Source organism: Lacerta agilis, chromosome 1 (assembly GCF_009819535.1).
Source record: "Lacerta agilis isolate rLacAgi1 chromosome 1, rLacAgi1.pri, whole genome shotgun sequence".
In the NCBI taxonomy this organism is placed as follows: domain Eukaryota; kingdom Metazoa; phylum Chordata; class Lepidosauria; order Squamata; family Lacertidae; genus Lacerta; species Lacerta agilis.
In genome coordinates, this window is record NC_046312.1 from 80,523,756 (window position 1) to 80,536,909 (window position 13,154).

At 44.6% G+C, this 13,154-nt stretch overlaps 1 protein-coding gene across 1 annotated transcript in view; it reads left to right on the plus strand.

The window, feature by feature from the left end:
• Positions 1–10,409, plus strand: part of TNKS1BP1 (tankyrase 1 binding protein 1) — a 28,914-nt gene extending 18,505 nt beyond the window's left edge. Inside the window, exons 7-12 of the mRNA XM_033142334.1 lie at positions 2,116–2,521; positions 3,750–3,891; positions 4,472–4,596; positions 5,532–5,683; positions 7,742–7,817; positions 9,794–10,409. Of these exons, the coding sequence (XP_032998225.1) occupies positions 2,116–2,521; positions 3,750–3,891; positions 4,472–4,596; positions 5,532–5,683; positions 7,742–7,802 (886 nt within the window). The 3' untranslated portion in view covers positions 7,803–7,817; positions 9,794–10,409. The remainder of the gene's footprint in view (positions 1–2,115; positions 2,522–3,749; positions 3,892–4,471; positions 4,597–5,531; positions 5,684–7,741; positions 7,818–9,793) is intronic.
• Positions 10,410–13,154: the final 2,745 nt, after the last annotated feature.

Here is a 13,154-nt window from a genome sequence, read left to right on the forward strand (position 1 = left end):
CCTGGAAAAACAACTGAAGTCTTCTAATCATGCCCTCCATATATGTGTAGAAATTGGGAAGAATTGGGTCAGTTTTAATCTCAAATAACAGATTGCCATCATCTAGTCCTTGTAACCTAATAAAAATGGATAGTTATAAAGATGGCTTTGGCAACTGTAGAGAGAGTTCAAGGAGAACAACAGGGTGTGACTTTCAATGTTATGCACACAGAGCCATTTTAAATGGTGCAGGTTTCACTCAAGGACTCTTCTTAGCTAAATGATGTGCCTTCTGATTTGGCTGAAATGGGGGATGGGGAGAATTGAGGGTACACCCAAGGTCACCCAGTGAACATCATGGCTGAGCATGGATATTAACTTGGGGCTCCCTAGTCCAAGCCTAGCACTCTGTCTTTCTCTGATGTGGAATCCTCATGTGTATGCCTAGTCATACTCTTGTTTTGAAGCTGCCTTTGCCTTTCTTGGTTGCTGCGTAACTTCCAAACAAAGGCTTTCTTGTATATTGTGTAATTTTGTACACTCGACACCCTCAAGCCATGCATGGAGTCATTGAATCTCTCTGCTAATCCCTGCAACTCAAAATGAGAAACCAGGAAGTATCAGCATCCAAACCAGTGTAAATTGAATGAAATCATTAATGTGTCGTGTCTTTGGTACTCCCCCTCTTCATATTACATTCTTCAGGCCATGGAGGGAACAGAATGCAGCTGTGCCTAGCAGCTCACTGAAGTTGATTAAGGCTGTAATCCTATTGTCTAGTTTGCAGGTATCAGCCATGCTCTGAAAGGAACTATAGCTTATCTTAAACAAGCAGTATACTTGTACATGGTGGTCAGATTGTCACCTCTGTGTTTGTCCTTTTTCAGAAGCAAATCATGGTTGGCTTAGCATTGCATGCAAACTGGCACTCATGGTTTGTTTCCCACTAAACAAACCACAAGTGGCAAACCAAAGACAAACCTTGATTTCTTACTCATGGTTTGTTTGAAGATGCTCCAAAAGCATGGGGTCCATGGTAACACATAATTTTAGGCTATGGTTTACCATTACATGCTAATCCGGACTATGTGTGTTATGTGAGAGTAACCTCATTGAACAGGATAGGACTACTTCTCAGTAAGCATGCATATAGGATTTGTTTCTTTTAGAGCTGGCCCTTAGGGGAATGTAAAACAGGGAGGTTGTCAAGCCAGGGTTTTGCAGGCGGTGGGTTGTAAATTGGGCAGACATGTCATAACGGCAGTCTTTGGCCTGAGGAATCTGTAGTCTGTGTGGTAGCTACAGTTACATATTCCACAGTCCCATTACAGTCCAGCCTTTTGAAAGGTCCTATAGTAAGTATAGCCTGTATTTATTTGGCAGTAGGAAATGTGCAGGTTTATCTTTCTCCTGTCCTTCTCTAATGCAAACTGTTGCTGCCTTGGATCACATGAGCTTCCACCTGCATTGTGAAGTGGATATCCCTACGATGGATTGTACCATGTGCTTAAGTGTAGGCTCATGATTTGCATGAGTTCTTTTTGAGGTATTTGTACTGTTTGACCATTGGCATGTTAGGAGTCATTCTGCAAAGAAACAGAAAAGAGAGTGTAACTTTAAGAACTGTTTCTGTAAGTTCTGGGCGTGAGTTCTGGGTTGATTGGATGCAGCTGCTGATGAATACAAAGGAGGAGGAGATGCAGTTTGAATTCGCCTGTAGAGAGAGAACACCTACTTGCTTTAAGTTTGTTGTTTTGTGTAGCTAATAAACCTTTGTTTGAGTTGTTTTACACCAGTCTCGTTGTCTCGTGGTTCTGTACTCTGCCATCAGAAGAAATCCGCCTCCAACATGGCAATTGTGGGTTTAATCCTCTGTTGTGTTTGTCCACCTCTGGTGCCTTCTTAGGCCTTCATCATGTTGTAAGGTATTCATTCTCCTTTTGGCTGTCGAGTCCTGACCTTCACACACCTTCATTTGCTTTTGTACAGTGAGGAGGGAAAAAAGCTTTGGGATGATTAGGAGATATGGAGATGCTTGGAGTTGGGGAGGGGAAATTTTGCTAGGATAGTGAGAACCCTGTTGATAAGAAGTAAGAAGAACCTTACCCTAACTTTCATTATCTGACATCCAAGCAGAAAATTCCGTAGTGAGCGACTCTCCAGCCCCAGCTGCCTACAGGAAGACGTGCCTTCCAATAGTGCTGTCAAAGAGGTGCCCCAGCAGAAGAGACCTGCCTCCTTCCACAGCTACCATTCAGAAGAAGAGAGGATACTGCACAGCTTGCGTAATAACCAGGGGGCTCTTCCTGAAAGGGCTGAAGGACTGCCTTTTTCAGCAAAGGAGGATGGAAAAGCTTTCTCTGCTGCAGATGGTAGGGACAGCCAGTTAGACAGTGGAAATGGGAGTCAGCTACCCGTGGACCTGAGAGTGTTGAATCATCCAGAGCAAAATGGAAGTCAAGCTGCGCAGTCCATATCACAGAAGGCTCCTGCTTCAGAGGGAGCTATTGCTCCTGAAGGGGAGAACTTCATCTTCTTAGAGGTAAGTAGTACTTAAGATTTTTCTGAGGTACCTGCTTGACCCCTGAGCCTTCTCTGCAAGATATGGGCTTGTACGTTCACAGCAATTCTAATGTTTGAGGGGCTTTTACATTACATTTAAATGCATAGCTGATAGAGAAACATGGGTTCCTAATGCTTTCTCTCGGGCAAATGCTCCATTACAGACCTGCTTTACAAAGGGCTTTGTCATCTTCTATAATTGCTTCTGGATTGAGAGGGATAGCTAAGTCAGTAGAGCGTGAGACTGTTTATCTCAGGGTCATGGGTTTGAGCCCCACGTTGGGCAAAATATACCTGCCTTGCAGGGGATTGGACTAGATGACCCTTACGGTCCCTTCCATCTACAATTCTATGATTCTGTGATTCTATGTATAAAGAATAGCTCATAACCTTGCCTTTTTTGGCTGTATTTTGGTAGCTGACTCCAGATAATATTTCAGGCTTCACCAGTTGACTCATGAGTCATGAGTCCTCCAACAAACAGCTTATGTCTTGCTGCTGGAAGTAGAAATAAGCTGGAAGACTAGAGAGTGAAAAGAGAAATCAAAATCCTTTTTCTAATATTGCCATTTCAGTTGGGCGACCTCAACCAAAGTTATTTTTGTCCCTTGGTATTCATGTAAGCTGTAAATCATTTGTAGGAAAGGTTTCAGCCAACCACCTATGCCAGTCTGCCCAGAAGCCCTCCCACACAGCCTGGTGATGCCCTTGTGTTGTGCTACATGGGCAGAGCTAGTGTGTCCAGGCTTTTGGTAACCAGCCTCATCCCACACTTTAGACTTGAGTGACATCCCAGGACAATGTAAGCAGCCTGATTCAGTGCAATCTGCCTGGAAAAATTCCTAAGCGGTTCTCCCTGCCTTCCTCTACTCATAGCTGTCAGTAGTTCACCTAAAATTTAGAAGGTGTGCCAACCATGGAAGAGTATTTGGGGCAGGAAATAGAAGAAAAATGACACATATTAACAGTTTTTAATGAAAGGACAAATTGTTAATGGTTGAGGTCAGGCTTTGTGGGAATATGTGGATGTTTTGCTAGCTGTGGTCCTGCAAGCTGTGCATGTCTCTGGAAAGTGTATGAAGTACTCTTGCTCCTTGAAGGAACTGAAGCTGAGAAGAATCTATGGGGACACTCTGGGTGTTGCTGTGCATTCATCGAGTGAGAAATGTGTTTCTCTGATCTCTTTGTTCTCTTCTGTATGCTTTCAGGATACAGAGGTTCTTGACAACACTGTGTATCGTGACCGTGTTAATTTGGGCCGTAAGCGAGGTCATCGTGCACCAGCCACCCGGTCTGGAGGTGCTCTTTCCGAGAACGACGGAGACAATTGGATGTTCAGAGATTCCACAGGTAGCATGGAGTGTTGCATGTTGGGCCTGGCATGTAGCCTTCTTTGGTGTATTACCAACACCTGTTACTGAAGTGGTTTTGGGTGTGTTATCTCTTTGTGTCTTACTTGGGTATGTCATTTTGTGCGTGGCTTATTACATTCTCACCTTTCTTCACAAGAAGCTCTAGGCAGCTTGCATATGATTCCCAGGTCGCCTTCCCTACAGAGGCACTGCGTAGGGTCAGGCCATCTTCAGGTAGTTTATATTATGCCACCAGTACAAGAATACAAGCTATCTAGAGCTTGCAGTCTAGAATTTGACAGAGTGAAGAGGGGATAACCAAGGTAGCAGTATACAGTTGCTTCAGTTATATGTGCTTAGGCTTAGTTACAGGCTTCAGCAGATGTGCCACACATGACTTGGTGTGACAAAGTTTTCCAACGGGAATGTCCTAGGTTGCCTGTCATTGCTGCTTTCTAGGCACTGCACTTTAGATTATGTCATTCTTTTCCTCCTGTTGGGGCATGGATTAAAATGTGTCACTTGGTGTCAGCATGGGTTCTTCTGCATTATGGTATTGCCATTTTCTTCCCGTTCAGAGCCTCGAATAGCTTCTTCGGCGGTCTCTGATGAAGAAGCCCCAGAGGAGCCAAGGAACAGGAAGTCACGAACATCTCCACTGTCAAGGGGTAAAGGTCCCCCTCTTCCAAGGCCTGACCCATCGGCATTGAGGTAGTACCTGGAAAGGGGTTGGGGACAGGATGAAGAATGACACAATGTAACAAATATGGGTTGGCTCTTGGAAACTGAGTGGCTTTTGCTATTAGATAGTGGAATGTTCAATGTTAGAATTCCAAGCTGAAATCAAAGTACTGAATGAAAGGAGTGGGGGAGAAAAACTCATGGAGAATGAGACAGTCAATGCTCTAAGTCAGGGTGGATAAACATTACTTCCATCATGCCACTGACATCATTTGCTGAGGATCACCAATGGTAGAATGCTATTGCACTCATATTGGTAGGCATCTGGTTAGCTACTATGAGGAACCAGGATGCTGGACTAAATAGCTGATGAACCTCTGGCCTATAGGCGGCCAGGGGTTTCAGGGGTTCAGGAAGGGGTTTGCATTGAAATCCTACTAAAACGGTGGAAAAAACATTTGTTTTAGCAGGAGTTTCAATGTGAACCCATTGTGATAAGGAAGGGAAGTGTGTGCATTGAAACCCCTGCTGTAAAGAAAGGGCGAAAAACCTTTGCTTTAGCAGTAGGTTCAGTGCAAATCTCCTGTTATAAAAAGGTGTTGGCATTGAAAGCCCTGGTAAAACAAATGTTTTTCACTGTTTTAGTGAGGTGATTGACAAATGGGTGGCCTTGCAAGGCTTGTTTTGGCCCACACGGCTAATTGTGTCCAATTTGGCTTGCAAGGCAATCCTGGCCCATGGAGCCAAAAGCTTCCACACACTTGAGATAGGACTTTGCTTTCTCAGAGGAGATTACTATCTAACCTCCAGCCCCTGGTGGTAAGGAAGTGCAGGGGGGCAGTTGTGAGAAAAAACAGAAAATTGCCAATCAAAGGTCAGGGAGTAGGACAACTCTAAACAAATGTTAGGTGTTTTGCTAAATGCCTGCTTTTGTAAACCCGTTGTCCTCAATCCTAGGCCAAGTTGCGAGGCCGAAACCGTTCTGCTGAGGAAGGGGATCCACAAAGTGAGGCCAAGGAAACCCATGTTCAGCGCTCTAAATCGTGCAAGATTGCCAACATCACTGGGAAGCCTCTGGTGCTGCCACCCAAACCAGAGAAATCCTCAGGGTAGGTGTGTGGTGGTGGAAAATAACCTATGTTGGTGGTGGTTATCCTGCTTGCTGCAGAACATGAGTGTGCTGCAACTCTTTCTAGCAACTATAGCAAAAGAAAGGCAGCAGCCAACAATACACAGGAAATTAGGGTAAAGATCATATACTGTATACTATCAGTGTTCTCAATTCTCCAAGTGCCATTGCTTAATGTAGTCAGAACATCACCACCCATGCACAAGAGGCAGCACCACAGGTTTGCAGAAGTACAATAATCTTGAAGGAAGAAACCTTTTGAGGGGAATGCCTTCTTCCCAAAAACATCCCACTGAGAACTAAGTGTGCTTAATGAGTACAGAATGTTCCTTGACTAGGGAAAACCAGGGATGGGGAAGAATGGAATGGAACAGCTGGAATCCCGAACGGAGAGCGCTCCATTTGTCCAATCATATGGACTTTGCTGGCCTATTGTTGGTCAGTTACAGGTGTCTGTATACCATTTGTTCCTCTAAGTCATGGGTGGGCAATTATGGTCCTCCATATGTTATCAAACTGAAACTCCCATTGTCCCTGACCGCTCGTCATGCTGGCTGGGGCTGAGTTGAGTTGCAGTCCATCCACATCTGGAAGACCACAAGTTCTACTCCCCGCCCCCGCCTTCTCTGCTCTGAACAATGCATAGTCATTCTTAGTTGGTGGAATGTTTTGTCTTTTTAGTGCTGGCATTGAATAAAACTCTGGCATGCCAACTAGTCAAGACCTCTTAGTGGTTGGCATTCAGCTAGAGGGAGAGGGACAAAGGCATTTTGTGTTAAGACTCTTGCCTAATGCAGACTCATGGCCTTTCCCTCCTCTTCTCTCTCTCCCCTCTGTTACTTTTTGAACATCTAGCCCAGTGTTTCCCAACCTTGGGCCTCCAGCTGTTTTCGGACTACAGTTCCCACCATCCCTGACCACTGGTCTTGCTAGCTAGGGGTGATGGGAGTTGTAGTCCAAAAACAGCTGGAGGCCCAAGGTTGGGAAACACTGATCTAGCCTGATAAAGAGTTCTGGCCAACTTGAAAGCTTGTATGCTGTTTTGTGACATTTTTGGTTGGCCTAATAAAAGTATTGTCCTAAAACAGATTTTGGAGTTCAGTGATGTGTTCCCAGCAAATGACCTCATGGGATTTTCTCATTTTCTCATGGGATTTTCTCATAAACTTTGCAGTTGTCTGCTCCTTCTTTGAGCATTCAAAAACTGTTGTTACAAAAAGTTTGAAACTGGATGTACTCTTACTTTTGGAATTGCCTTCTCCCATGTGAACCTGCGCAGGAATGCTGTTCTGCTACAGAGGTCCTCTACTCTGTTCCCTTGCTGTTAGAGATACAACTAACGGGCTTATGTCTTTGTGTGTGTGAGAGAGAAAGCCTTCTCTGTTGTGGTGTCCAGATTAAGGAACAGTCTGCCTAGGGAGATGCACTTGACTTCCTCATTGCTTGCCCTTCAGCAAGCAATGAAGAGTATCTTATTCCAGCAGGTGCTCACTTAACCTGGCCTCTCTCCATGATGTTTTAATTGTTGTTTTCAACTGTTGTCTTACTGGTTTGTATTTATGATTTGTATTTTATGACTGTAGCTTTGGTCTTGTTGTAAGCTGCCTTAGTCCACTTCTGTGAGCAAAGGCAGGTACTGTAGACGTAACTGAAATAAATAAGAAACATAATAAATATATAATTTTGGGGCAAACCTTGTTACTTAGTGTTGTGATTTTGGGTCTGCCATGGGCCACAGCGCTAACTGCTCCTTCAGACTTCCTGCCCACAACTCATGAGACATATTAGATGGGGGGGATTAGTGGTGCAGGGCTCTTAGATCCTGTTCTCTGCACTCTGCCTCCTTGCCTGTGTAGTGTTGGAGGGATTGGAAAATTGTATATAGTGGCATGTCTGTGTGGCTGCATGCTGAGCGTTGGTATTCAAACTGTTTCTTAGCATCCAGGTCCATCATTTTGCCTCTGGGATGTGGGTAACACATTTTTTTTTTCTGTCGTAGTTCCACCTTTTGCTTTTAACCATTTCCTGACTCCCCTAGGTCAGAAACATCCTCACCCAATTGGCTGCAAGTCCTGAAGTTGAAAAAGAAGAAGTCTTGAAATAAAAACATTCAGGCAAGTTTCTCTTCTCAGACGCAGGGCTTAAGTCTAGCCTTCCAAATGGGCATCTGATCCCTAATATTTGTGCAAGTGGGATCATCATTGCTTTCCAAGTGCACTACATTCAGCACAGATGGCCATTTTTGTTCTGCAGCCACAAGAAAAGTTGGTTGGAATTTTGGCAGTTTGTCAAGCATGCGCACAGAAAAATGTCTGTGGCTGTTGTACATCAAGCATTAAGACCTCTGAATTGTTATCTGAGAGAAGAGGATGAGGCATTTAGGCCTCCTGGAAGTTGAAGCACTCTTCATAGATTTCAGTTGGACAGAGTTATAAGAGTGGCCATTAAATCTCTTCCCTGCTAGTATCCATATACTCCAAATTCTCTTCCGTGAGCCCTCTCTGCAGTCTTGTCCAGATTGCACTCAGCAGCTTCAGGCTGCTTGTGTTAGCTTTTGCACAAAAGTGTGATTTCAAATGCAGTGCTTTTCAGTACACATTTATTTTTGTTGTGTTGGTGTGGGGTGGGGATAGGGAGCTTGGGGAATCCTGTCCTTTTTTAGCTTTCCATTTACCACTCTGGTAATGTATACTGGGTTAGTCCTGGTACTATAAGGACAAAGCTATAGTTAGTAGAACTGCATAAGCCCAGAAAGCTGCACTAGTGGATTATCTGTGCTTGCATTGTGGTAATTGGCACTCTGGCATCCTACATAGGTGAATTATCATGCATGTTCATGATAATCATGCTCTTGCCTAGCTGTTTGTAACCCCATAGACAGCTGCAGTAAAGGAGCCTAAAACATTTGCCACCTGTCAGAGGTCCGTTGCAGTTAATGTAAAGTGGCATGCCCATCACAGGATGATTCATGTGCTTTGATTCCTGTGTAAATGGTATGTGCATATTGTAGGTGAGGAAACTAGCTGCCGGGCTGAAGAGGTGTGACTGGTATAGAGCAATTCCCAGTGAGTGCTGCACTGGTTGACCTGGGAATTGTTGCAAAAACAACAGTCTTTCGTCACCTTCAAGACTTACATGTTTATCAAGGCACAAACAGTTGTAGACTAGACTCCATTTCATCAGATGCATGACATATTGTCCTAAGTAGGTGCATGCATGCAATATATGCACATGTGCGCTTTTGAGCTCTGTGGGTGTATGAAGATAGAAGCAAATGAAATGCAAAAAGTACAGGTTGTGACATAGCACTTCCATGTATTGGACAGAATGGACGCTAGTCTACAAAAGTTTAGTTCATAATACATTTGTTACTCTTTGGGCTGTCTTTGCTGCACCAGAGTACCATGGCTATCCCTTTGGAAATTATTCCAGGAACTAGAGTAGCATTCTAGCAGCTGGAACCTCATGTGGTGGGAAACATCCTGTGTCTGCAACTTGCTGGTTATTCTAGGAACTTTTTGCCACCTAGTGGGCAATGCTGCACATGACTTTCCATTTACAGTGGAACCTCTGGTTACGTACTTAATTCGTTCTGGAGGTCCGTTCTTAACCTGAAACTGTTCTTAACCTGAAGCACCACTTTAGCTAATGGGACCTCCCGCTGCGCCGCCAGAGCACAATTTCTGTTCTTATCCTGAAGCAAAGTTCTTAACCTGAAGTGTTATTTCTGGGTTAGCAGAGTATGTAACCTGAAGCGTATGTAACCTGAAGCGTATGTAACCCGAGGTACCACTGTATTTTGGTTGGGGAAATGGAAGATTGGTTCCTTGGGAATTCTAATTGAAAGAGAACTGAAGAGGGAATTTGGCATACTAAAGAACTATGCAGTTACGAAAGGTCACCTTGATTCGAACGTGCTGCTCCAAAGGGTGTGTAAGTAAGCTTGTGTGGGAGACTAAGCCTTTAACATGTTTTGCCCATGAGCCAAAGTTGGGCGGTGATGCATAAATCTGTAGGTGGGATTCCTGCACTATAGCAAATAAGCCTGCCAAGCTTTGTAATTCCTGTCATATTCTTCTTTTTGTTGCAGGTGTTGCTCTCCTGCTACTGGGGCCCTGACAGCTGAAGTTCCAGTGAGCTGTTCACGGGTGGGAGGCAGCATGTTGGGTCTGGAGCCAGAATCCCCACCTAACAACTTAGAGGGATTGGGGTGGGGTGGGGGGAGGTGGGAGGTGGGGAGGGGAGAGGGAGGACGAGGCACATTTATGCACTTTGTATCACATTCAGTCACTCATGCATATGGCGGTCAGATGCTCTCTGCCGCTGTCCTGGCTATTTCCTCCTTTTTTCTTCTTCTTATACCACATACATTTTTATAAAGTATCTTTATTCTTTTTTTGTAACCAGTCAAGGAGCTTTGTGCCGGCCCCCTTTTCTTTCACCCCAAGGTAGGGAGGGAAGACAAAGAGGTGAGGCTTCTGCTTTCTCGGCTGCCATATAATGCATTTCAGACAAAAGAAGAATGGATCCCCCCCCCCCTTTGGCCACTCGAAACAAATAAAGGTTTTATGGTTAAGGAGGCACTGTGGTTCCCGCGTGCTTGTGTGATCCTCTGAGCTGTATCCTGATCCAGCCTTGTTACTTGGCAACCTATTCTTTGAGAGGGGCAGACAAGCAGGGGTTATAATAAAATGCTGGTGGTGAAATAATGTTTTGCTTTTTAGTGGATAAAAACAAGGCGCTTGTTCAATATAGTTTTTATCTTTTTTAAAAATTGATTTTCAGTTTTTACTACTCATTGGCTTAGTCAATGTAGGATGAGTGTAAATATTAGAATATGAAACTTGGTTCATTAGCTAGTTTCAATATGACTCAATGTGGAGAATGTTAGTTCTGGGGAGAAACCCAACCATACCTCTTGGTGGGTATCTTAAGGCTGAAGATGTGCATGAAAAGATTGTGAGCTTTGAAAGTGCATTCACCAGTCTTCTTGTCCTATGTACGAGCAGTGAGCTCATTCTTGGTATATTGATCCTTGTGTATCTAAACTACACCACACATACACGGGAACCACAATTACAAAAAATCCTTAGAAAAAAACTCAGAGTGCAATTCCCCAAATAGTCCAGTTACAACTGAGTATGTTCAGTGTGCCCAGGATGCTGGTTAGTGGTTGGGTGTGGGGAGGAAAACCAGAAAGGGAGATGGAAAGGAGTACATTTTTAGAGGGTAACGCAGGCTGAGCTGGACCCCTGAGCAGGAGCACTCCATCCACAATGCAACTTTTTTTTGTTACAAGTCCTACTTGTACATATGTAATCCTCTCCAGGACCTGAGGTAGCAAATAAACTTTTGAGTGCTTAGATGGACAAGTGACGGTTTTAAAAACATGTATTTTTAAAAGTCAGATAGCTTACCTTACCCACGGCAGGAGGGGCAAGATCTGTGGCTGATTCAGTCATGTAATCCCTAGTAAGTAAGTATGTGTGCTGATGGCACTGTAGGGGGAGATGAATCCAGGTTTGCTCTGCAGGGGTAAAGGTAAAGGGACCCCTGACCATTAGGTCCAGTCACTGATGACTGGGGTTGCAGCACTCATTTCGCTTTATTGGCCGGAGCCGGCGTACAGCTTCCGGGTCATGTGGCCAGCATGACTAAGCTGCTTCTGGCGAACCAGAGCAGCACACGGAAATGCCGTTTACCTGCCCTCCAGAATGGTACCTATTTATCTACTTGCACTTTGACGTGCTTTCAAACTGCTAGGTTGGCAGGAGCAGGGACTAAGCAACGGGAGCTCACCCCGTTGCAGGGATTTGAACCGCTGACCTTCTTATCGGCAAGCCCTAGGCTCTTTGGCTTAACCCACAGCGCCACCTGCAGGGGGAAAAGCTTACACCAAATCTTTCCCCCTCCCTCTTTTATATACATCAGCACACATCCTCGCTCCTCTTTAACTGGCTTTCTCTCCTACCTCCTGAATCCACAAAGAGCAGTTGGGGTGGAGGGAATCTGCAACCTGTGAGTAGGCCCGTGAGGTTGTTTTAGGTGATCCTCTCCCACCTGTCCAACTCCTGACACCATTGTTCCTTTGCAGCCACAGCTTGAATTCAACACCATCTCAATTAGGTGTCTTTCACCTGTTCTGCTACTCATGGTAGAGGTTGAAAGCACTTGCTCACTGCAGCTATATCAGAGCCATGATGAAAGCAGCACTATGGGGAAATATGCCGTGTTCAGACACCGCCAAATTCAAGCCACAGCTGCAAAGGCACAATCGAGAATTCGCTTGAAGGTATTCTCCTAATTGTTCTTTTGCAGGCGTGGCTTTACCTTTCCTCTGTCTGATGTCTGGTGATGGGCAGGTGGGTGTGGCTTGCCCACTTCCACCTTTGGAACAACAAATCTGGCCCTTGGGCCGAAAGCCCTGATTCAGAACAGGTATAAGTCATGTCACAGCCATGATACAGCATGGGGTATTTAATGCAGTTAATTTCATTAGCAAGTACAACAACCCCATTTTACACCTGGCACTGTTACACAAAGACTTTTCACATGTTGCCTGTGCCAGAAGTGGATTGGCCACACTCCAGTTTCATAGTAGCCTCAGTTATGCAAGACAAGTATTTCTCAATCTGAAATGAGTCGGGGGTTCCTTTTGGACACATACCAGCTGGCCTTAACATGTAGTTGTGCAAACATCCTCCTCTTCCTCCTAGATGACAGCTATGCAGGTGTGCATACAGTCAGTCTTCAAATTTAAATTGGTACCCCCTTCTCAGAACTGTTGTGTGTCTTGGCCCCCAGTGGCATCTGCAAGCAACGAGGTGAGAATGACAGAAGCCATTCTTGAAACAGGGGTCCTATAGTTTTCTTCTGGTCTGGCTGTTGCACCATTGCAAATCAGCCAGCTTTACTAGTGGAACAGAGTATTGAACTTGAGCCCACAGATAGTAGATTAGCAGCTTAGCCACAATATTTTCTGAAAAGAGGATTTATTCATTCTTGGACACAGGTTTACCAGGGAAGCACACTTTTGATTTTATACACCTCGATTTAACTACAGCACAATCTCAAGTGCCTTTAACTTGACCCCATTTTCAAATGTTATAGTTTTATTATTATTATTATTATTTTGCTTTTCAAACATGCCATTGCACATGCAGGATTTGCCTGAAACTACTGTTCCTTGCACCCACCAGAGGGCACTGTGGCACCTTGTAAACTGGCAGCAGACATGTCTTGTTGCTTTGTGCATTCAGTTGCTACAGATGGACAGAAGAAGCTAAGGCAGTAAGAAACAGCAAGAGAGTAAAAGCAGTTCTACCACAGAGATGGGGGGAAAAATCTTACCACATGCATTCTGAACTGGGTTAAAATTGAGTGTGGCCACCAACATAATTCCATCTGTATGCAGAGTGGTTCAGCTCTATCCATGTGCACACTTGAATATG